This window comes from Eptatretus burgeri, chromosome 7 (assembly GCF_056783735.1).
Source record: "Eptatretus burgeri isolate ZD-2024b chromosome 7, Ebu_testis_v1, whole genome shotgun sequence".
Classification (NCBI taxonomy): Eukaryota; Metazoa; Chordata; class Myxini; order Myxiniformes; family Myxinidae; genus Eptatretus; species Eptatretus burgeri.
The window spans coordinates 77,290,492-77,314,363 of record NC_140967.1 but is presented as its reverse complement, the minus strand read 5'-3'; the positions used below and the strand labels follow the sequence as shown (position 1 = coordinate 77,314,363).

Below are 23,872 nucleotides of genomic sequence, written 5' to 3'. Positions count from 1 at the left end.
ACCCCCGTTAATCCACCCAAGCCCACCTCCTTCAAATTCCCTGCCTGCTTTCCTTCCTGAAAGTCCCTGTGATATCCATCTTGAATTCCCTATGTTCCCCGCCCCATCCCTCTCCCTTCCACAGATCTTCCAATGTCTCTGTTCCCCACCGTTTTGTCCTTCCCACTCCTGCCCCTCTTGTCTCATGCCCCCCTTGCTGTGCGTTTTGTGTTCGCTCTCATACGAGCCTCGACAAGGAATACAAAAAAATATATAAAAAATAATAAAAAGTCTTGTTTGAATGGATGGATGATAAGGTGTGGTTCATTGAATATTTTATTGTTGTTCTGTTGATGCAATGCTGTGGTGGTGATGTAATTGGAAGTGTTATTCCAAGTTGGTATATTTGAGGGATGGTGCACTCAATGATGGAACCACCCAGCATGCAAAGCACAAATCCAACAGTTTATGGTCGGGTTAGGAATTGAATACAGACAAGATAGCTTAGACACGAGTCACCACTTCTGCGCCATCCTGTCGGACAGTCATGCCAATGTCTAGATGTGGTTTCAATCCTTACCACAATTCACTAACTGGTGTTTGTGTGTTTGTTCATCGCGCTACTCTTACAGTTCTGAGCTGATTACATCCAGACTTGCTATGTAGGATCAGCATGACCCCAATTAATGTGTAGGGGTGTTTTTATCTTTGCTGATGGTTTTGGAGGGGAGGGGGGGGCAGAGGGCAGGGCACAAATTTTCGATGTAAATGCATCACGTCGCGCCACCTCCAGGTGGGGGAGGATATTACAAGTTTCCTTCATTTATGGTACAGTTTTCCTGTCCCCACATTTTCCATTGTAGTGAGGTGTTTTGAATTATAAGCAATAGGTATGTTTTGGCTTCATGCACGTAACCCCAGTTTGTTTGTTTTTGCCGATACAGAGCTGCCAGTTACCTATACACCACCCAAGTCCAGGCATGCGTCAGAAGAATGTGTTGCATGCTTGGAACAAGATCGGCCGTAGGGTACTCTGCTAGTACAACATAAACAGATAACATAACGACATTTGCTTTGAAATTTTCCACATTAATAATGGGGCATGGAGCTGCCCTGAAGCTCCTCCACCTTATCTCACAAAGGAGAAAGCACAGACAGTTTAGCTGAGACAGTGTTCTGAATGTTCTTCCATACATAACCCCCATTGTTAGTGTCGTACATCGTGGAATCTTCTATGACCACTTACTTTCACAATGGCAGCAAAAGAAGTGCAGAGAATTTCATTAAAATATCAAACCAAACTCTATTCACCTTTTAAACAACCCGATGATAAATTTCACTTCTGCAAGTAAGTACAAGCAGATGGGATAGTTGTATTGATGAACCCTTCAAAGACCAGTGTGTTCTGTTTTACAACTTTCTCTGTTGGCAGTGCAACTGAAAAGCTTTAGTTACATTAAACTCAACTGGGGATTGAGCCCAACACCAGAGATCACAGAAGTGAGAGACATTACCAACTGACCTATCCTACTGACCCTATTTCTCACTTGAATCGATTTATTCCATCAAGAAGGGATGCATGAAGCCAGAAAGGCATGAAGGCATTAGATGTGTGCTCCACAATTATGTCCCACAGCTCCTCAGAAATCAGAATTTTTTTTTTTTTGGAGGGGGGGGGTAGGGTTAGTTTGGGGGTTAACGTGAGGGTGGTGTTTGGTGCATACTGAGAGACAGAACACTCACAGTGAGAGCACCATTTCCTTCAGGTGTTTGCCGCTTGCATCATCCGCGAGCTGCTTTGCACAGCTGTCACTCACTGCATATAAAGAGATGAAACATCAAAATTAATAAATAACTACCATCGTGCCGTCAACAAATGCAAAAATGTAGGATGCCATTTAAAATTACTTCGTCATGACATTTAGAAGATTGTGAATTACATTTTGGATTCATGAAATAAGGTTCAGTGAAATATGAAAATTCAGGGATAAATGATCAACTTCACATTGCAGATGCCTCATTGTTGGATTTTCAAAACTAGAAATCACCGACAACCCAACCATGAAACAGGTTAGTACAGGTTTACATGGTACCTGTAGCAAGTCACAGATCTGATCTGGCCCAACCTAGCAATCAAAGTACCTAAACACGAAGTACTTCATACCTGTCAAAATGATCTCTCCTATGTGAGCACACGGATCATGCTAAGGCATTTCATTTTAATCACAACTCTGTACCCCACACACGCAACAATATTGTTGGCGGGAAGAAACGGCATCAGCAACCTGGACACAGCCCAGTTATAAAGTGTGCCGAGCTATATTTTATGCCATTAAGCTTCACACGTGTTTTGTTTTGCAAATGTCAACCAAACACTGTTAAAACAGATGACCTCATATGATGTACACTGAAGCCACCCACCATCATGCGGCGGGAAGTGATCCCCAAAATGTTTTCCAGTAGTGAGCTTCTTTTCTCCCGAGGTGCCCTGTCTTTAACACCCTCAAAGTAATATCCATTTTCACCACCCATGAAAAACAGCGGATAGGCAGTTGAGTCATAGACGGGATGGAGCCAAGAGCTTTGAAATGCACGTTCTACTGACGATTGATACGGAATAACATTCCAGGTGTCAAAATGATGTGGCCGATTACCGCAGTTACAGCAATAGCTTTGCAATTGCGAGTTTGCAAATTAAAGTGACGGCGATCAGGACACAAAATGAATAAATATCCTCTGATGGATTATGTTCTACTATTACTGGGACATGTATATAATGCTGAACTTATGGATTGTGGCAATTAATTAGCTGTTGAAGAAGAGAAAAGGCACTCTGTTCATTGCATTGCTTCTTTTGAATCGATTGTTCAAGCACATAGTCTTTGTTGTGAGCAATGTTGGCTACATGATGGGGTCTAGACACTTGTCGGGAACAGTTGTCAATTAGTCTGTACAGGAAGGGCCTCGACTGGGAAACTTGAAAACACCACGAGCATTTTACTCCAAATGAAGAAAATTCAAGAGCACATTTGTAACTTCCAATGTTTTGTCTGAATTTTGGATCATCTTCAACAAGAATATCTTTCAAGACATCAGGCACTGACTTTGTAGGTCGCAAACCAACGTAGGTGGCATAACAACAGCGGAGTGAAAATGTAGTATCGACACCCAATTGACCACGCTGTACCTCTCCCTCGAGTAGAAGAGCATTACAGCAACACGACAGTGAGTCATAGATCCTACAACATTATTTCCAGACAAAATGGGGTTTGAACTCAATTTAGCGGTCCATTTCTATTTCTGATATAATCGCAGGCATATTCTTTCCTTTTGATGTTGCTTCTGCTGATGTGTCTGAGCAGCTTGCGAGTGTCCTGTGCTCTCTCTCTTCCTCTGTCCAGGTGTATAATCAACTTGAACAGATAACAAAGTCTCCCACCTCTCGGATAGGGGAAGGCTGATTGCTGTCATGGGGTTTGTTATTTAATTAATGGCCCCAATTTTTAATGGTACCACAGAGTTTTTAAGATCCTTAGGAGGACGAATAAACCACCATTTAGAATTATTTTTTTCTTGCACTCCCCATTTCCGAAATTTCCGAGCTGTCCGAGCTGGCTGGGACTTTCGGAATGAAATTTTGCATGAATAATGTGAATAGAAAGTATGCTGAGTTGACATTTTTTGGACAATGACCTAATTTTTAAGGTCATGACCTAATTTCAGACATTTTAACACTTCTCACCATAACTGAACTTAGGTTTGTCTGCTCAGAATGAAATTGCCCTCCAGATAGATAAAGGCATCTTTATAATTTACAAACAGTTTTACCTGGCATTGCATAAGAAGAGAAATGTGAATAAGTAACACTTTGTAGCCAATCACAAACACCGACTAATTGATTGGTTGATTGGAACTCTGTTTCAATTTCCACATGTGTCCGACCCTGAATACATCTGAAGAAGACAACGTCCGAATAGAAATGGCTTTGCATTTTGCATTTTTATTTTGATCTTCCTCTTAGTGTGTTATTTTATATCATTCACAATTCAGCATCTAAAAAGGCTGTGATGAATATCCCATTAACAATGTCACCCTCCTTGCTCCTTACACCACCTAGTTATTATGGGTTTTTTTTTCCCCAAAGCGGATGCGGACAGGTTTTGCGGGGACGGGACGGGCGGACACTTTCTAGTTTTATATAAACCCAAACTGGCATCACCTCAACTCACCATTTTAAACCATTCACCACACCCCTTCCGTTGCCCCCCCCCCCCTGCTGGCTCTCCTGCCCCCTTCTCAGTCCACGAAGCTGGCCTGCCCTCCTTATCACAACCGCTTAAACCACTCCAAACACTTCAACCTTCTCACCACAAATGCTTCAAACACACCAAACGCTTCAACCCTCTCACCACCACACACGGCCGGCACTGTCCTTTAGGGATGTCAGGGAACAATGGACGTTACCCACCATGACAGATGCTTGAAGTCGGAACAGATTAGCATGTAACTCGGAGCGCAAGTATGTGCTGGGGTCCGTTCAATGTCATCCGAGTAGCCGTGACACTCTGCTCAATAGCAACTCTCATTTGATGCCCAGCACACGTTCATGGCCAGGGAGCACTCCCCAAAAAATATGCACCTCATGTTAATCTCGAGGCTCCATCGCATGACCGAGTTCGTGGGAGAATGAGGTCATTTTCAGCTTCGGAGCCTCACGTAGCGGGGCTACTTCTGGGGGAGGAGTCTGCGCACCAATGGGAGCACTGGGAAATTCATACAGAGCATTTTGATCTGCTTCTTGGCTCCTCCTTTGCAAGGCCTCAATAAAATAGCTGCGACAGGATCATCCAGCAACCACAGAGGACAGACAAAGATGGTGTGCCGCCATATTGGCAAGGCTTATTTTGGTTAATTGTGATGAGCAACCCCTAAATTACCTGCAAAGGGGGTGTTTTAATTAGCCCAAACACCCAATTTTCACTCTTGCACTTCCTTGGAGTTTTCTTTGTATGCATGCAGTTTCAGGATGCTAGGTTTTATAGTTTTGGAGTTATGGAGGACAGCCACACACACACTTTTATTAGTATATATATATATATATATATATATATATATATATATATATATATATATATATATATATATATATATATATATATAATTATATATATTAATATTTCGGCACGCCCCTTTTTTTGTTCCACCATCGGATTTTTGTTACTGCATGAAATGAAACAAGCTTTGACATATATAGTAATGATATTATTGTCTTCCTTAAGAGGCCCCTCAAAATTCGTTTTGATGATTATGGTAGTTAAACAGTTCATGTTCTCCATTTGCAAAATGGGAGGAATTATTGCACAAAAAAAAGAAATAAAAATGTTTCCCATTTTTTAGAGGACCACTAAGAAGAGTTCGGCTCATAGAATCACGCTCCATTTGGGGAGAAAACAGTTGAGTTCATACCTGACGAATTTGCACTTTCCATGTGCCGTAGTTTCTTCACAAAACCATGACTTTCTGACTAAGTACAAAGTATTTCTTTGCTTTTTTTATACATGGTTGCTGTTTTGAAATTTTCATCGACTGATACCCGCTGCCCAGCCGGACCAACTGCCAACAAAGTATCGCCCGGTCAGTTACGGTTAAACCCAAAATCATGATCATCGTTTTAGTGTGGAGGTGAGTACTGACAGTGTACTTGGGTCTTTTCCGGGTGGGGGTGGGATTGAGCACGTGCACATAAAAATCTCGGGTCTCCGCATAGTGGCGTACAGGCTTAAGTCGTACTTCTGTTTACTGCCGTAGAAAATCACAGAACCATCCGATCGACATGCTGTTAACAGTTTCAGAATCAGCTAAATTCTACAACATACGAATATGTAGACAAAACTGATCCGGCCAGCTAAAATCTACAAGATATGAATATGTATACGAAACTGATCCGGCCTTTTGGATCACTTTAAAGAAGGGTGCCCTGTAATTTTAATGCACTCTATGGATCCTCCGGAACTCACGAATGGTACACGTTGTGTAGTCACTAAACTACGTGGTAATGTCATCGAAGTGGAGCTACTGCGGGACAGTCAAAGGGGAAAACCTGAATGATAATCAATGGATAAAAATAATATAATACATTGTTTAAAATACATTCATGCTATCTGTCTTTTACCTTATGTTGCCAGTGACGCCCGTCGAAGACGGGCACCTTTACTAGTATATATATATATATATATATATATATATATATATATATATATATATATATATATATATATATATATATATATATATATGTAATTTTATAAATATATATATATGTAATATATATATATATGTATATATATATATATATATATATATATATATGTATATATATATATATATATGTATATATATATGTATATATATATATATATATATATATATATATATATATATATATATATATATATATAGTTGCGAATCTGGAAATCAGGAAACCATTATTGCACTCATCATTCAGGTCCTTCAGCTCAGTTATCTCGTTAAGCACATGTTCTATAGATAGCTCGCCTTCCATTGTTTAATGGGTAAAAATCGATTAAATGCACGATTCATTTTAATAGTTAGCGTTCGATCAGAACATAAAGAAGAACGACCCTCCCCCTCCTCTGCAAAGAAGAAGAAGAACCCTCCCATGATTCAAGGACGTAAACAACCCTCCCACCCGCGGTTGGCGGGGGGGGGGGGGCGGCGCACGAGGGCATGAGTCACGCCAGGAGAGAGGGAGGGGGCTGATAGGGATAAGAAAGGGACCCTCTGCTTGGTTCAGGTGGTTGTTCATCGGAAGAGGGGGTTGTTCGGGGGCTGTGGCTGGTTGGTTGTCGTGGGTTCGTCGGAGAGTTGTTCATCGGAGGAGTTGATTCGGGTTGTGTGATTTTTCTTCGGCCTGGTGGTCGAGGAGTGTCGGCCTGGTTCAAGGGTGATTGAGTTGGTTCGAGGTTGTTGTTCTGCTGGTGCTTCTTCGAGTTGGCTGTGCAGTCAGTGGTTCAAAGGGTCGTGCTGGTTCTGAGTTGTTCTGCTTTGTGGCCTCATCTTGGTTCGGCTGGCTCTACTTGGAAAGCGACGCATCTTCGGGAAGGCTAGGTGTTTCGTCTCACCAGCACGTGGTCCAGAGCGCAAGGAGATCCACTGGAGCTCGGGAAGGATCGCGGCTCACGGTGATTGGATCCAGCTCGCCCTCGCTGGAGCCCGGGTCCGAACAGCTTGAAGACCACACGAGGTGGAGAGGTTCGAGATAGGTTCTGGGTTTCAGCTCATCTGTCCCTCCGAGCTGAAGTCCTTATTAAAGGAATCAGCCACCATTTCTTGGGTGTGTGTGCGTACATGTGTCCGTGGGCCCGTCTAACATGTAGAGAACTGTTAAGTTCCTGTGCTGTATTTATTTGCATTAAATTTCATATTGTTGATTTAACCCTGCCTCTTGCGTGCTTCCCTAGTTCCCCGATTACTGTATAAATAAACCCAAATTGTTAAATGTTTTCAGCTCGTCGCGTCCATTTCTTTCATTGACTGAGCATGTCGTGTGTTAGGAATTAGAAGGCCATTGGGCCACCGTAAGGGGACATTTGGATCGACGGTTCTCAGCGATTAAGCCGCCGGAATCACTCACGGGACAGGCTTGTTTCGTACGAGTTCCGTCGAGGGTGTGGAGGTTCGGTAGCGCGCCACGTGGTCTCTTGGTATTTTGAAGAATTGGCAAATAACCCTGTACCACGTGGTAGAAACATTGGCCCTTCACGGTTCTTGCACAAGGACCCGTCGGCTTCGGACTTATCCGGGTGATGATCTATATTCTGGGCGATCGGTCGGGCCGACTCGACTTGCGGCACTGTCAGAGCGGTCAGCTCGCGGACGACCCCCCCCCCCCGGCACCGTAAAAATATATTGTTACGGGCCAGGGGTCAGCCGCCAACAGATCGCTCTGAACGGAGCTGCAAGTCGAGTCGGCCCGACCGATCGCCCGGAATATAGATCGCCGCCCGGATAACTCCGAGCGACGGGTCCTTGTACAAGAACCGAAATACGCCAATCGGCAGATCACGTGGGGTAGGATCGATTGCCAATCTTCAATTTCCTAAATACCCACGTGATCCAACTACCGGGGTATTCCACCCTCGACGGAAATCGTACGGAACAAACCGCCGAGGCGAGCTTGTCCGTGCGCGATTCTGAGCAGCGTAATCGCAGAGAACCGTCGGTCCAAATCTCCCCCTATTACGGCAAACCAACGGCTTTCTTACTCCCAACACAGGAAATGTTCAGTCAATGAGGGAATGGACACAACGAGCAGGTTTACATTCACACAAGGACATTTATTATAATGAAACAAGGATGCAATTAAATCAGGCAAAACACGTATGCAATTATACAAGCAACAAAAGCACGACAACCGTCTACTTATTATGTACAGTCATTTACACTTAACAGCAGTTCCTACTTATTAGATGGGCCCACTGACACACGTACGCGCGCGCACGCACGCACGCACGCACGCACGCACGCACGCACGCACGTACACACACACACACACACACACACACACACACACGAAATGGTGGCTGAGGCCTTTAATCATGAGCTCCAGCTCGGAGGACAGGTGAGCTGAAACTCAGAGCTTGACGCGAACCTTTCCACCTCGTGTGGTCTTCAACTTGTCCGGACCCGGGCTCCAGCATGAGCGAGCTGGATCCAATCGCTGCGATCCTTCCCGAGCTCCCGCGAATCCTCCCGCGCTTCTCAACACGTGCCGGTGAGACGAGGCGCCGATCCTTCCTGTCGATCGTTGCTTCCCCGAGGATCCAACTCCAAGAAGAGGCCGATGCGTCGCACCAAGCCGGGAAACAAAATGGAGAATGAAAAACTCCACCAACCAAGAAGAAGAGGAAGAAGAGGAAGAAGCCTCCACTCGCAGCTCGAGCTGAACAACTGGCTCAAGTTCCTTCCAAAACAAAGCAGCAGCCGAAGCTCACTGAGCCAGCCGAAGCAAAAAGCTTCCGAAGGCCTCAAGCCAAGCAAGCCAAGCAGGACCCGATGGCCTGCTGAATGACTGCTCTCTCCGAAGCAAAAAAGCTTACTCCTCCCACGGGACTCAGCACACGAACTCTGCCACGGGACTCCCACGAACTCAGCCCTACCACGGGACTCCCACGCACTCAGCCCTACCACGGGACTCCCATGAACTCAGCCCTACCACGGGACTCCCACGAACTCAGTCCTACCACGGAACTCCCACACGAACAAAGAAAGGATCTCCCCTTTATCCTTCCCACCCCCTCCCCTGCACCCGGCGTGACTCATGCCCTCGTGATCCACCCCCCTCCCCCCCCCTGCTCAACCACGGGTGGGAGGGAGTTGTTGACGTCACGGGATGGCAGGGTTCTTCTTCCTCTTCGCAGAAGAGGGGGAGGGACGTCTCCATTGTTCGCTCCCGAACTATTAAATCGATCCGCAGCGCATCTAATCAGTTTCAAAACATTTAAACAATGGAAGGTGAGCTATCTAGGGAACATGCACTTATCGACATCGCTGACTAAGGGAACCTGTATGTTGTGTGCAATTGAATTCCAAATTCGTAACACTACCCCCTCCCCTTTTTACAGACTCGTCCCGAGTCGTCAAATTTTTGTGTGACCAGCATGTGACCAGACCAGTTTTCCCCTTCGTGCGCGTACGTGGGAGTACGTTCTACCTTTCGATCCCTGAGTGTGACATTTCTTTATACGTGTCCCAAAAATAAATAACCTAATGCGCTGCATAACTAACTAAACAAACTCTCACAGACTCATTCGGACAACTTAACTAAAATTGCCGGCGCTAAAACAAACATGCAGGTGGGGTTCCACGTATTTACAATCTTAACTTATCTATTACATCACACTAACAATGGCCCAGGACTTGTGATCTGTGAAAGGGGAAAGGCAAAAGTCATAGCAAAGTCTTTGGTGCAGGGGAATGGATGGAGATGGTCGCAAAACACAAAAATGGACTGGATGCACAGGCTGCCTGCAGGGCAGTCCTCACAAAACTGGATGGTCCTGGTGCACATGGTGATGGATAGACACAGGGGCAAATGCAAACAAGGGCTAGCAGGCATGGGGTCACGGCAGAGGCAGGCAACGAGGCATGGCAAGGTAAGCCCATGCAGAACAGGCAGCTGGTGTGGTTCCATCAGGTCTGGAGGGAGTGCGGTGGTGCCGGCCGCTCTGAAGGCGGGCTCGGACCTAGCCTACTGTCTCCCCCCACTCTATCGCCTTTGCCTGTCTCTGTCCATACCCATTCCCTTAATTTGCACACAACACAACACAACCCTCTTTATTTTTATTTCCCTTTTATAATTGTCTCCCTAACCCCCTTTATTGTCTTTGTCCGGCTAGCCTATCATGTCCACCTAGCCTACTCCCAACCCCTACGTTCCCATTTTTGGAGGGGAATAGGGAGAGGCTTGCGTCCTGTCTCGAGGCCCAACGAAGTCTCAGAATGGCCTCCTCAGAGTTCAGCGATCTACCAAGGTGAGTCCAGCGGCCTACAACAAGTGAAGGGATGGATGGTGCGAAGGGGTACATCTCCTATCTAACCTTACATTCGTTAACCTGAAACTACCCCGGGGCTTTCCAAAAACGCCTCACACTTTTAAAACTATCGGTTTTAAAAACCATGATTCCCGTCGCCTGTGTTGGTGTCCATTATAAATTTGGGCCATGCCCTCAAATTTTCATACGTGCCCTCGCACAATTTCCTGGCTGGGCAGCGTGGCTCAACTGGCAGGAACTCCCCCTCTGCCAAACTCTAACCATGGCACCCCCAGACCCGCAGGCTGCCTCCGAGCCTAGCTGCTCCCTGCAATGAGGGGGGTTGCCCTCTCTGGCATTGCCCCCGTCTGATGCCCATGTGGCGTGTTGATGCCCCGGGTCCCTTTCTGAGGGTCGCCCGTGCCCACTACACTGCCCCCATGGCATTCTGGCGCTACGGGTCCCGTTTCCGACGGGTCGCCCGTGCCCACTACACTATCCCAGCCCCTCTTGGGCCCTTGGCCTAATCTGGTGCCTGGGGTTCCCACTAAACAAATACTCAACTTTCCACACCACGCTCCCAGCCGGTCCATGAACTCTTGCACCCCTCCAAACAGGTTTCGTGCCTTCTCTCGACACCAACAAAATTTCACAACTCACACCAACACTCTATACTGCCATCCTTCCTAATTAAATCCCCTAACGCGTGCTCCCTCGTCATCCCTTAAAACTCATGCACGTTCCATTTACTCTACGCAGCTAAGCTTCGTCCCCTCGACACATTTCCCGTCTGTCCGTGTCTCCAAAAATCCAACAATTCCCATTTCCTAAATCTAAACTGAAATCCCTCTAACTAATCCATTCCACAGGCTCCATGAGGAACAACCCATGTCCCCATGAAGCCCGTCTAACTATCGCTAACCCATCCCCCTAACTAGTACTTCCTGTGCCCCCAACAAGGGGATCTTCCACCCCTTGCCTGGGAATCCTGTTCACCCGAAGAGAGGCTTGCTTTTCTCAACTCTTTTTTTTTTTAATAATGCGCACCACCAGCGCGGAAGTTCACAGCCGCGCTCTTTTTCCGTGACGTCATGGCAGCTGCTTGCGCCCCGCGCACATCGTCCCTCTTGGACGGTACCGTCCTGCAGGAATTCCCTTCTGCCGGATTCCAAACACACTTTAAGCCATGACGTCACTCTGCGCATCTCAAAGCAAGCCCCGCGTTTCGAGGGGTTCCTCACGCGAACACATGTGCTCTGCTCGTCGGAGCTTTACAAACACGCTCGCGTGGAGAACCCATCCGGTCCAAATTCCAAATCCAGTCGAGCTTCTGACCGTCCACGGGATCGGCTAACATCCACCGATAGCGTTTCCGGACCGGGTTTCACCTGCGCAGCCATGCACGTGGCGGCCTTGTGCGTAGCACAGCACGGACCCCGCGCTCGCTGCTGTGCAAACCCGGCACGGTGCTCAAAACAGCTATGGCCGCCACGCGGCCCTTGTCCTTCATCTGGTCCCGTCGTTGTCGCCATTCAACGCACACACTCCTGCGTGCAACGACGCTCACACACTCCACCATGGCACTCGGACACGGGGATGCGGTTGTGTCCTCCCGCATACCGACTGTCATCTCCCTCACGTACAGCGACCTCACACATGCTGTATCTCTCACACATCGCCTTTCACTCACACACACCATACTACTCACACAATGCGTGCTTTCCAGCATGCATTTCGCCACACTCGTAACCACACACACCGGGACGACCACACTGGGGATTTGCGTCACCACAAGGGTTCCCGGGGCCTTCATACCCCCCAAGCTTCGTGTGCACCTGTCAACAGCACTCGCCCCCTCGACCTCGTTCGGCACGACCGAACCCACCTGGTCGAGATCCGCCTCAAGGGGGCACATTTCCTCCCTTCGTTCCTGAAGGAGGCTATCCTGCTGCTTGCATCGGGTCCCAACACATTCCTCAAGCTCAACCCCATTGTCCCTCACTACCTCCATGTGTGCGTGTTCGTCCTTTGTGTCGTGTTTATCATGTAGTCGCTCCTCAACCGTTTCTACTTCCCGTATCTCTGTTATTCCTTTTATTATTTCCGTCGTCTCTACATGTCTTGCCGTACACATCTCCGTCACCCCATTTAATTTTTCCCTCTGTGTCACCGTCACTTTCTCTGTCACCTGCACGAGTCTCGTCTTACACGTCCCCCGTATTACTTTGTCCTCCACCGCGGGGCCGACACAGTCCACACTCCCCCTCAGCTCACTCGCTCCAGCACGTGGCGCCGCCATTATGAGCTCCACTGCCCGCGTTTCGCTCCTCGCAACTGCCGTCACTGCCTTTTGCCCAGCCTGGAGATTCCGCTCGATGCGCTGCATCTCACCCTGCAGTTTTTGCATATTCTCATCCATGTTGTTTTTTATTTCTTCCTTCATTTCCTTTGCGTTTTCTTTTAAATTCGCTTTCATTTCGCTTTGCATTCCATCCATTTTGTTTCCCCATTCATTTTTCATTTGTTGCATATTTGTTTCCATGTCGCTTATTATCTTGCAAGCACTTTCATCCATTTCGCTTCCCATGCCATCCATCTTTGCCAGCAAAATTAACAATACCTGGGGCATAATGGGAGTGTCCTGTATGGTGATTTCGTCCTGAGCCATAGATTCTAACATTTCCAAATCCATTCCTAATCCCTCCTGCCCCTGCTCGCCTTGGCTGAACATTTTACGTGCTGGGAATAAAATTTATAACGCTTGTAATTTGGGGACATGGGGGGGGTTGCTCCGTATACCCCTGATCCGACTCCGTGAATTTTGCTACCGAGGCGGAGGGGGCCGAATCACACTCCTGACAACCAATTGTTACGGGCCGGGGGTCAGCCGCCAACCGACCGCTCTGAAGGTAGCCGCAAGTCGAGTCGGCCCGACCGATCGCCCGGAAAACTCTGAGCGACGGGATCCAACTACCGGGGTACAAGAACCGAAATACGCCAATCGGCAGATCACGTGGGGTAGGGTCGATTGCCAATCTTCAATTTACCTAAATACCCACATGATCCAACTACGGGGTATTTCACCCTCGACGGAACTCGTACGGAACGAACCGCCGAGGCGAGCTTGTCCGTGCGCGATTCTGAGCGGCGTAATCGCCGAGAACTGTCGGTCCAAATGTCCCCCTATTACGACAAACCAATGGCTTTCTAACTCCCAACACGAAATGTTCAGTCAATGAGGGAATGGACACAACGAGCAGGTTTACATTCACACAAGGACATTTATTATAATGAAACATGTAAGCAATTAAATAAGGCAAAACACGTATGCAATTATACAAGCAACAAAAGCACGACCAAAGAACTACAACCGTCTACTTATTATGTACAGTCATTTACACTTAACAGCAGTTCCTACATATTAGACGGGCCCACGGACACACGTACGCACGCACGCACGCACACGAAATGGTGGCTGAGGCCTTTAATCACGACCCCCAGCACGGAGGACAGGTGAGCTGAAACTCAGAGCTTGACGCGAACCTTTCCACCTTGTGTGGTCTTCAACTTGTCCGGACCCGGGCTCCAACGAGAGCGAGCTGGATCCAATCGTCACGATCCTTCCTGAGCTTCCGCGAATCCTCCCGTGCTTCTCAACACGCGCCGGTGAGACGAGGCGTCGATCGTCGCTTCCCCGAGGATCCAACTCCAAGAAGAGGCCGATGCGTCGCACCAAGCCGGGAAACAAAATGGAGAACGAAAAACTCCACCAACCAAGAAGAAGAGGAAGAAGAGGAAGAAGCCTCCACTCGCAGCTCGAGCTGAACAACTGGCTCAAGTTCCTTCCAAAACAAAGCAGCAGCCGAAGCTCACTGAGCCAGCCGAAGCAAAAAGCTCCCGAAGGCCTCAAGCCAAGCAAGCCAAGCAGGACCCGATGGCCTGCTGAATGACTGCTCTCCCCGAGGCAAAAAAGCTTACTCCTCCCACAGGACTCAGCACACGAACTCTGCCACGGGACTCCCACGAACTCAGTCCCACCACGAGACTCCCACGAACTCAGCCCTACCACGGGACTCCCACGAACTCAGCCCCACCACGAGACTCCCACGAACTCAGCCCTACCACGGGACTCCCACACGAACAAAGAAAGGATCTCCCCCTTTATCCTTCCCACCCCCTCCCCCACACCCAGCGTGTCTCATGCCCTCGTGATCCACCTTCTGCTCAACCACGGGTGGGAGGGAGTTGTTGACGTCATGGGATGGCAGGGTTCTTCTTCCTCTTCGCAGAAGAGGGGGAGGGACATCTCCATTTTTCACTCCCGAACTATTAAATCGATCCGCAGCGCATCTAATCGATTTCAAAACATTTAAACAATGGAAGGTGAGCTATCTGGGGAACATGCACTTATCGACATAGCTGACCAAAGGAACCTGTATGTTGTATGCAATTGAATTCCAAATTCGTAATAAATATATATATATATATATATATATATATATATATATATATATATATATATATATATATTGAAATAAGAGCGAGAGATGTACCTTCAGAGTTTAGGCTTTATTCCATTTGATTGGAGCCGCTTCTGTGGACACACCAGGAAATACAGGTTCAGCTAGGAGTACATAAGCAGAAACGTATACATGTGCAGTTAACCATTGCAGACTAATCCGCGTAAGCACGGAGTTCGATATAATCTCCATTCTCACCAGTCAATGAGCACCTTCAGTTAACGAGCATCAAGTGGACAGCCGATGTCAATAGCAATGCCCCGGGGACAATCCACTCGTGCCGCAGAGACCTCCCCTTATACGCGAGACGCACAACATGTGATCCCGCGTCATGTCCCTCGATTCACGTTAATTCACCACATTCTCCTCACCTTTAAAATGTAACTAGGGGCCCATCTTACACACCATGATTGCTTTAGCACTATAGGAGCATACATTTCAAGCAACGCGGACTAATTGATCTACAGAAGCATACATGCCAAGCAGTGATTATTTTGAGTTGTAGGAGCATGGAAATGAGCATCGATATATGATATAATGGGCATATAGGAGCATGAGCAGCGAGAATGCCGATAATCCCCTTTACAGATTGAGTCGTCGAGGGGCCTTATTCGTCGACCTCTCCGGGAGTAAACGGCAGTTTCACTTGAGGGAGACTCCCGATCCTCTTGGTGAGCCTCGACTTGTGCCGGGGATGACTCCTCGATCGCTCTCGGGGGGAACACGGCAGCCCCGTCGCCTGGCGGAGTTCCTGGGGGGGAAATGTCAGAAGGAGGAGAGCCAGGAGGTGGTGTACCGGCGGGAGGAGTACCGGCGGGAGCCAGATGGCGAACCGACACAGTGGTCTCCCTGCCATCCGGGAGCCTGACATGAGCATACTCTGGATTAGTGTCAATGAGTTCGACCCCCTCCACCAGCGGTTCATACTTGCTTTGTCGTACCGGGCGTTTCATGAACACTGTACCGGGGTGGGTCAGCCAGTTGGGCACCGTTTGACTGTCAACATAACGTCGTTGGTGAGTAAACATACGTTCGTGAGGAGTGGCATTTGTGGACGTGCAGAGCAAAGAGCGTATGGAATTCATTGCGTCAGGAAGAGCAACCTCCCATCGCTCGGGGCCCAGTCCTCTCGATTTCAGCGCCAGAGTTATGGCTTTCCAAATAACTCCATTATACCTTTCCACCTGCCCGTTTCCCTGTGGGTTGTAACCCGTCGTTCGACTAGTTGCTATGCCGTGCTCTAATAGGAATTGTTTTAGCCCGCGCGACATGAAACACGGCCCTCTGTCTGAATGTATGTACGAAGGTCTCCCAAACATAGCGAAGACGTCAGAGAGACATTTTACGACAGTGCCCGAGGTCATATCCGAGCACGGAAACGCGAAAGGGAACCTTGAATATTCATCAACAACGGTGAATATGTATCTGTTGTCTGTCTCGGTGGGCAGGGGCCCTTTGAAGTCGATGTTTAGTCTCTCGAAGGGGAAGTAGCCTTGATCAGTCTGCCAGATGCCGCGCCATAGAATCTGGGTTTTAGTTCAGCACAAACAGGGCATGAAGCATTCATTTGTTTAATATCTTCAACAGAATAGGGAAGATTTTGTCTGCGTACGAAATGTGCCATCCTGGTTACCCCTGGGTGGCACAGAGACACATGGAGGTCTTGCAAAGCCTGACTGATTGTTGCCGAACTGTAGACCCGGGAGAAGGTATCTGCAGCAGGGTTTTCTTTCCCGGGCCGGTAAACAATGTCGTACCTGTAGCAGGCTAGGTCTATCCGCCATCTCATAATTTTTTCATTCTTAATTTTCCCGTTATTTTCCCATCAAACATGAAAGCCACGGATCGTTGGTCCGTAACGAGCGTGAAGTGGTTTCCCAGTAAATAATGTCTCCATTTACGCAGCGCTTCGACGATGGCGTACGCCTCCTTCTCTATTGCCGAGTGTCTCTGCTCGCTTCTAGAGAGAGTTCTCGAGAAGAAAGCGACCGGCCGCCCAGACTGATTAAGTGTTGCAGCTATGGCGTGATTTGAAGCGTCGGTCTCCACCACGAAGGGCACCGAGCTGTCGATCGATAAAACCACGGACTTACTGATATCATCCTTGAGATCGTGGAAAGCTTTCACGACAGCGGCATCTGGTGGAAAGTTTTTGCAATGCACTAGGGGATATATTTTCTCGGGTATTGCGAAATCCATCTTGCATAGTAAGCGAACATCCCGATCACCCGGCGCATTGTCTGCAAGTCCTGAGGTGGTGGAAGCTCACGGAGGCGGGCGCAATCGCTCAGGATCAGGCTTAATTGTGCCGTTGGCTATCGTGTAGCCGAAGGTCAATTGTCCTTGCCGAGAATACGCATTTCTCGTAGTTGAGAGTCAGATTATATTTTCCAGCAATGCTCAAGAATCTGTCCAGATTCCTATCATGTTCCCTCTGATCCCTACCGCACACTGTGACATTATCCACGTAAACAAAAGTGTCTTCGAGGTTTTCATCTGAGATGATGTCGTCCATAACCCGTTGGAAGCAGTCTACTCCATTCGTGACACCGAATGGTATCCTTCTGAACTGGTAGAGGCGCCGCCCTGCCTGGAATGCAGTGTACGGTTTGTCTTCCTCTCGGATGGGAATTTGATGATAGGCGCTTCGCAAGTCGATGGTACTGAATACCTTATAATTGGCCACGCGTTCGACCATCTCATCTATGCGCGGCAGGGGGGTAGGCGTCGAGTTGGGTGAAGCGATTGACCGTTTGGGGAATAATCGACAACCATCCGTCTCTTATGGTTCTGACTGCTGGTCACTAACACCTGTGCGCGCCATGGCGAATCGCTCGGTTCTATAATTCCCTCCTCCAGTAATCGCTTGGTTTCTGAAGTGATGAAATTCATGTCAGCAGTGGTATATCGCCGCGATTTGATCGCTATCGGTTTGCAGACCGGCGACAAGTTAGCGAACAGCTGGGGGCGTCACCTCCGCGGTGGTCAGCGCATTTAAAATTAGACGAGGCTTGCTTCCTCCAAAGGGTATTTCGAAGCTCGTGTGCTGCTTGAGGACATTATGACCCAGAATTACGTCTGCGCACAAATCCGCAGCTTACCAGCACCTTTACATCCCGATGCGTGTACCCTTTTACGTCCAATTCAACATTGCAGTACCCTCGTACGCGGGATTGTAGTGGTGGCGGCCATGCATACCGTATTGTCAGTCGGGTGGATTACCCATTTCCTGCCCTTCACTAGCGAGCTGTTGACGAAACTTTCAGAGCTACCGGTATCAATCAGTGCCTCAGCCATATGCCCGTTAATTCGCACGTTGATGATAGCCTTGGATAGATTCCCCGGGAGGCTGCAGTCAATTTATTTTGCGAGTGAGAGCCGCAGAAGTGGGTTTATTCCTTCTTAGAGTAGATTTACATACCCTGGCATAATGCCCTTTCTTGTCGCAATTCATGCATGTGGCATCTCTGGCTGGACATTTTTGACGGATGCCTTTTGTACCCACAAAAGAAGCATTTACCGACCGGAGCAGTTGCTGAGGAGTTTGACGAGGTCTGGGTATCCGGCTCCTCGGGTGTTTCTCCATCCCTCATGTCTGGCTGTGTCTGTGCCAGTGGGGTTCCTTGGGTTCCCATCGTAGCAGCGTTCATGAGCAGCATCGGTGTCCCAAATGACTCAGATTGCTGCTGAGCCGTATCCATCGCTCGAGCCTGATCGACTACCTTGTCAAGAGTGGGTTGCGCTTTCTCTAGTAAGCGTTGCCGTATGTGGGCTGATCTGAGTCCTTGGATGAATGCCTCCCGTGTCGCTTCCTTTCGGTGTTCCTCGGCGCTTACGGCCCGGAAGCTGCAGTCTTTTCCCAGCTGATTCAGAGCTTGCAGGAACTGATCGATTGTCTCCCCGGCTGCTTGCTTGCGTGTGTTGAGAAGATGTCGTATGTATACCTCGTTTTTGGGCTTCACGTAGAGCGCCTGCAGTACGTCAATCGCTGCTTCGTAAGTGTCGCACCCCGAGAAGAGCCTGTACACGCCGGGCGAGACATGATTCACGAGAGCGGCAAATTTGTCAGCTCCCTCCGCGATGATGGTCAGATAGTGTGAAGGAGCAGAACCAATGTGACCATTTCATTTCTGCGTCAGTCGTGTTTGGGTCTGCGTCGAACCTCTCTGGTTTGTAGATCTTGTCCATCTTTGGTTGAGAGAGCCGAGAAAATCAAATGGAATAAATTGAAATAAGAGCGAGAGATGTACCTTCAGAGTTTAGGCTTTATTCCATTTGATTGGAGCCGCTTCTGTGGACACACCAGGAAATACAGGTTCAGCTAGGAGTACATAAGCAGAAACGTATACATGTGCAGTTAACCATTGCAGACTAATCCGCGTAAGCACGGAGTTCGATATAATCTCCATTCTCACCAGTCAATGAGCACCTTCAGTTAACGAGCATCAAGTGGACAGCCGATGTCAATAGCAATGCCCCGGGGACAATCCACTCGTGCCGCAGAGACCTCCCCTTATACGCGAGACGCACAACATGTGATCCCGCGTCATGTCCCTCGATTCACGTTAATTCACCACATATATATATACACAAAAGAAACTTAACACCTTTTAAACCTTCAAATATCAACAATAACACTGCGTGTTGTAAATGTGTGAACTCATTTGTGGACAATAGTGTCCTCACTGTCAGACAAAACGGTCACGGATGGTCACTTCATAGCACAGTTGTTGAACAGCCGTTTTGACTGTCAGTGATTAGCCAAGGGGTACCGGATGATTTTAATGAGCTGCACGTTATGTCGTGATATTGGCTTTAAAAAGGCCAGTGCAAAATGGGCATTCAATCAACATGCCATGATTGTCAAGGGATAAACGGCAGTGTGCCTTGGGCATACTGCAAGGCAGATTGAGCTACCGTGAGGTGGCACGTCGCCTTGGCTGTTCACACCAGACGATATCGGCCCTGGTGGACAGAGACACCCTCCACAACTCTGCAGATGACAGACCTCGATCACGGAGGCCAAGAGTCACCACTGCAAGGCAGGACAGGCAGATGGTCCTAAGTCAGATGGCTTCAAACATTGAGGACTGAGTAGGACAGAATCCAGCAGCAATCCATCCAAAGACTGGTAGGCAGTATGGGCCGACGATGCACTGCCTGTATCCAAAACAATGGTGGCCACACACGCTATTGAAAGGGGACTGACATTGCACCCTGTGCTGTTCTGTACTGTAGAACAAACTTATGAGATGGTGTATCTTGGTCAAAAACTTGACATGTCATCAATAAAATGCCAATGTTTCAATTGGCAATTATTGGTTTGTTTTATTTTGAACTGTTACAATTTTATTACATTTCAAAGAAGTGGTAAGTTTTTTTTTGTTTTTTTTAGTCTACATATATATATACACACATATATATTGTTACGGTTGTGGAAATTCGCATTACACCATAAAGGGTCCTCAGGTGAGATATATCGGTAAGTTCATGTGTAGTTAGCCCAAACCCGTTGTTTAGAGGGAATATATGTGATCCATTTGGGCCGTGACGCTTCAGTTAGCCGTTTTTCTTTGGCTATTGTTAATTTGGTGCAAGAACAACAACGAACATCGCCACAACGAACATCTCAACGATCACGCCATTCACTACACGACGCCACCTTCCACAACTACGCCACCACATCTTCGCCACTCGCCATTCAACGAGCACCATGCAGACACGATCTCCGTGGGACGGATGGGAGTGTGAAGGGGCATCTTCCGCCCGAGTCTTTCTTCCCTCATCGTACGGCACGTGCAAGAACAAAAACCAACAACGCCTGTGGGATTTTGGCATGGGGGAGGGGCGATTTGAGCCGGAGGTCAAAGGTGAAAAAAGGTGGGGACCTGATTTTGGGGGAATAATTCCCTGGCCCCGAGCCAAGACTGACTTTCCTCGCCCCCCGCACGGCGCGGGGAGGGGGGAACGAGAGGGCACGCCCCTTTTTGGGAAGCTTCCAGAAGGGAGGTGGAGCCAGAAACGGGAAGGGGCAAAGGGCGGAGCCCCGCGCTACAAAAGGGGCGGACGAGGAGGGTTCATGTTGGTCTTCTGGTTCATCGTTGGTCTTCTGGTTCATCATTGGTCTTCTGGTTCATCATTGGTCTTCTGGTTCATCGTTGGTCTTCTGGTTTGGGTCGCGAGGTTGTTGTTCCTGCCTTGCTTCTTTGATCCTCGCGCGAGCCCTGGGACCCCGTGCACGAGCGCGGAAAATAGCGCCGAACAAACCCCGTCCGTTTCCCCCAAAACCCTGTCCGTACCGTCGAGCGGACCACCCGAGGGACGCGCGGCACGAGCTCGTGGACCACGCCGGAGGGGCTCGGAGTTGCGGTCGCAAAGGGAGGACTCGACGCGCTCAGGGAAGTCACACTTCCATTTTCTTTTGGGGTTTGGTGTAAATGTGTATGTGTGGCGCCAGTCTTGTAAAGTAGAACTGTTTAAGTGTTGTAATAATTATATTCGGTTGCAGCTCTGCATTGTGTCCTTGCTTTTATATGTGCATTACTGTATGACTGAATACATGCTTGTCTGTGTGTGTGAAATAAATGTGCATTGTGTGAACTGTTTCCCGTTTCGTTGCGTCTTTTCTCCCCTTATTGAAAGCTCCATCTTGCATCACGTAAGGGATTGATCGTGGGTTTAAAACACCCGGTAACCAATCTGAACCGTCGAGGTAAACGATAACTCTGCTCGGTTATTCCTGCAGCACGGAACGAGCCGCTCAAGCGGTTGGTGTCCGAAGTCGACCTGCGGCGAGGTACGATTGCCCGGTCGACCACTCGCGCAGGTACTTAGGAAGGTCGAATTTGGCGAGCAACCCTATCCTGCATGGGTGGTTAAACCCCCACCCGTGGCTAGCTCCTTGGCGGAAGTTCCAAGAGGGTCACGATCGAATTGTCCGTTCCGGTGGGTGACGTGTCGCGATTTGAGTTACATGGCCGATCGCACGCCGGGCGGGCCAGAATTCGTAACAATATATATATATATATATATATATATATATATATATATATATATATATATATATATATATATATATATATATATATATATATATATATATATATATATATATATTGTTGTGGTTACCAAATTCGCAAACCACCATTCAGGTCCCTTAGGTGAGGTATCTCGGTAAGTACATGTGTAGTTAGGTCCAAACCCGTTGTCTAGTGGGAATACATGTCATTTATGCGAGCTGCGACTCTTCAGGATAGCCGTTTTTCTTTTACTATCTTTAATTTGGACCAACCGCCATGATTACCACCACAATCACAACATCAACCACCAACCACAACGCCGCTTCACCACAACCGCCACGACCTTCACGTCACACCTCGCAACCGTAGCATCGCCACCGTTCTTGCCCCGCTGTGGGTACAGGTGTTGGACTCGTGCAGGGCGCGCGTCGAACAGCGTGTACAAAATCACGGATTTTGTGCTTCAAAAACGGATCAAAAACGACACACGCCCACTTTTTGCCGTCCAATCGGTGAGCGAGGGGCGATTTGGCCCCGCCTCCAGGACGATCGATATATGCAAATTTGTGGATCAAAAAGTCTTCACGCCCACTTTTTCTCGGGCCAATGGGGAGCGAGGTGAAAGGTCAAAGGGAGGGGGTCAAAGGCGAAGCTACGGGGGGATAAAAGGACCGTGTTCGTCAGTCAGGAGAGTCGAGAGTCGGAGAGTCCAGAGGCGGAGAGTAGGAGAGTCGGAAGCAGAGGGTCAAGACTTCGCGGGCGGTGGAGCTGCTCGTCGTGTGCGTTGGAGTCGGAACGGAGGGGACGAGCTGTGGAAAGGCGGCGACACCAGACGAGGGGGTGCTCGCGTCGTGCAGGGAGCTGCACCCGAGGGAGGCCGACAGCGCGACCTGGCCGAGGTGGAGACGCACACCAGGGATAATAAAGATCCTCTATACCCCGAGCATCAGCAACCCCCTCCTGTTTCCCCCCGCGCTGAGATAGTGCGACCAAGGGGGCCCCTTTCCCACCCCCTACCAGACACTGCCCGCGAGGCCCGCGGGGTTGGGGCGCCATCGCCGCTCCGCGTCTCATCACCAGACGGGTAGGCGCGACCCGGTCTCGGCCTCAGGCCCGCCTCATTCTTGGGGGTATTCTTTTCCTTGGTTTTGGGTATGTGTTGTCGGCGCCGTCTGTGAGGTAGAATTGTATAAGTGTTGCCGTGTGCTCGGTAGTCGGTATTAGCTCTGCATTGTGTTTTCGCTTTTATATTTGCTTTTTGTGTAAATTGCATTGTGTCTTTTCTGTGTGCATTTGGTGGAATTGTATATGTGTGCTTCCCGTGTGCCGCGAATAAATGTGCTTTTGTGTTGAACTGTTTCCCGCTTCGCTTCGTCATTTCTCCCATTGAATCCTCATCTTGCTTCACGTAAAGGGTTGGTAGTGGGCTGAATACGCCCGATAATTAATCGAACCGTCGAGGTCGACGATAACACCGCTCGGTTATTCTGATAGTACGGAACGGGTCGCTTAAGTGGCCCGTGTCCGAAGTCGACCTGCGGCGAGGTGCGATCGCCCGGTCTACCCTCCGCGTGGGTACTTAGGTAGGTCGAATTTGGCGAGCAACCCTATCCCACGCGGGGGCTGATTGGCTCGATCGCGGTGAGACCGAAAGGTCCACCCGTGACTGGTTCCCGGCGTTAGTCCGAGAGGGTCACGACTGGATTGTCCGTCCGGTGGGCGACGTGCCGCGATTCGAGTTACGTGGCCGTCAGCACGCCGGCGGGCGCGAAATCCGCAACACTGGTGTCAGGTCGTGCGA

General features: G+C 48.7%; 1 protein-coding gene across 5 annotated transcripts in view; it reads right to left on the bottom strand.

Annotated features, from left to right (window-relative positions):
* The window catches only part of LOC147023593 (gephyrin-like), a 211,656-nt gene that overhangs the window by 170,679 nt on the left and 17,105 nt on the right, over positions 1 to 23,872 (bottom strand). For all 5 annotated transcript variants that reach the window (XM_085889121.1, XM_085889125.1, XM_085889119.1 and 2 more), the window contains exon 2: positions 1,723 to 1,795. In XM_085889121.1, coding sequence (XP_085745247.1) covers positions 1,723 to 1,795 — 73 coding nt within the window. The remainder of the gene's footprint in view (positions 1 to 1,722; positions 1,796 to 23,872) is intronic.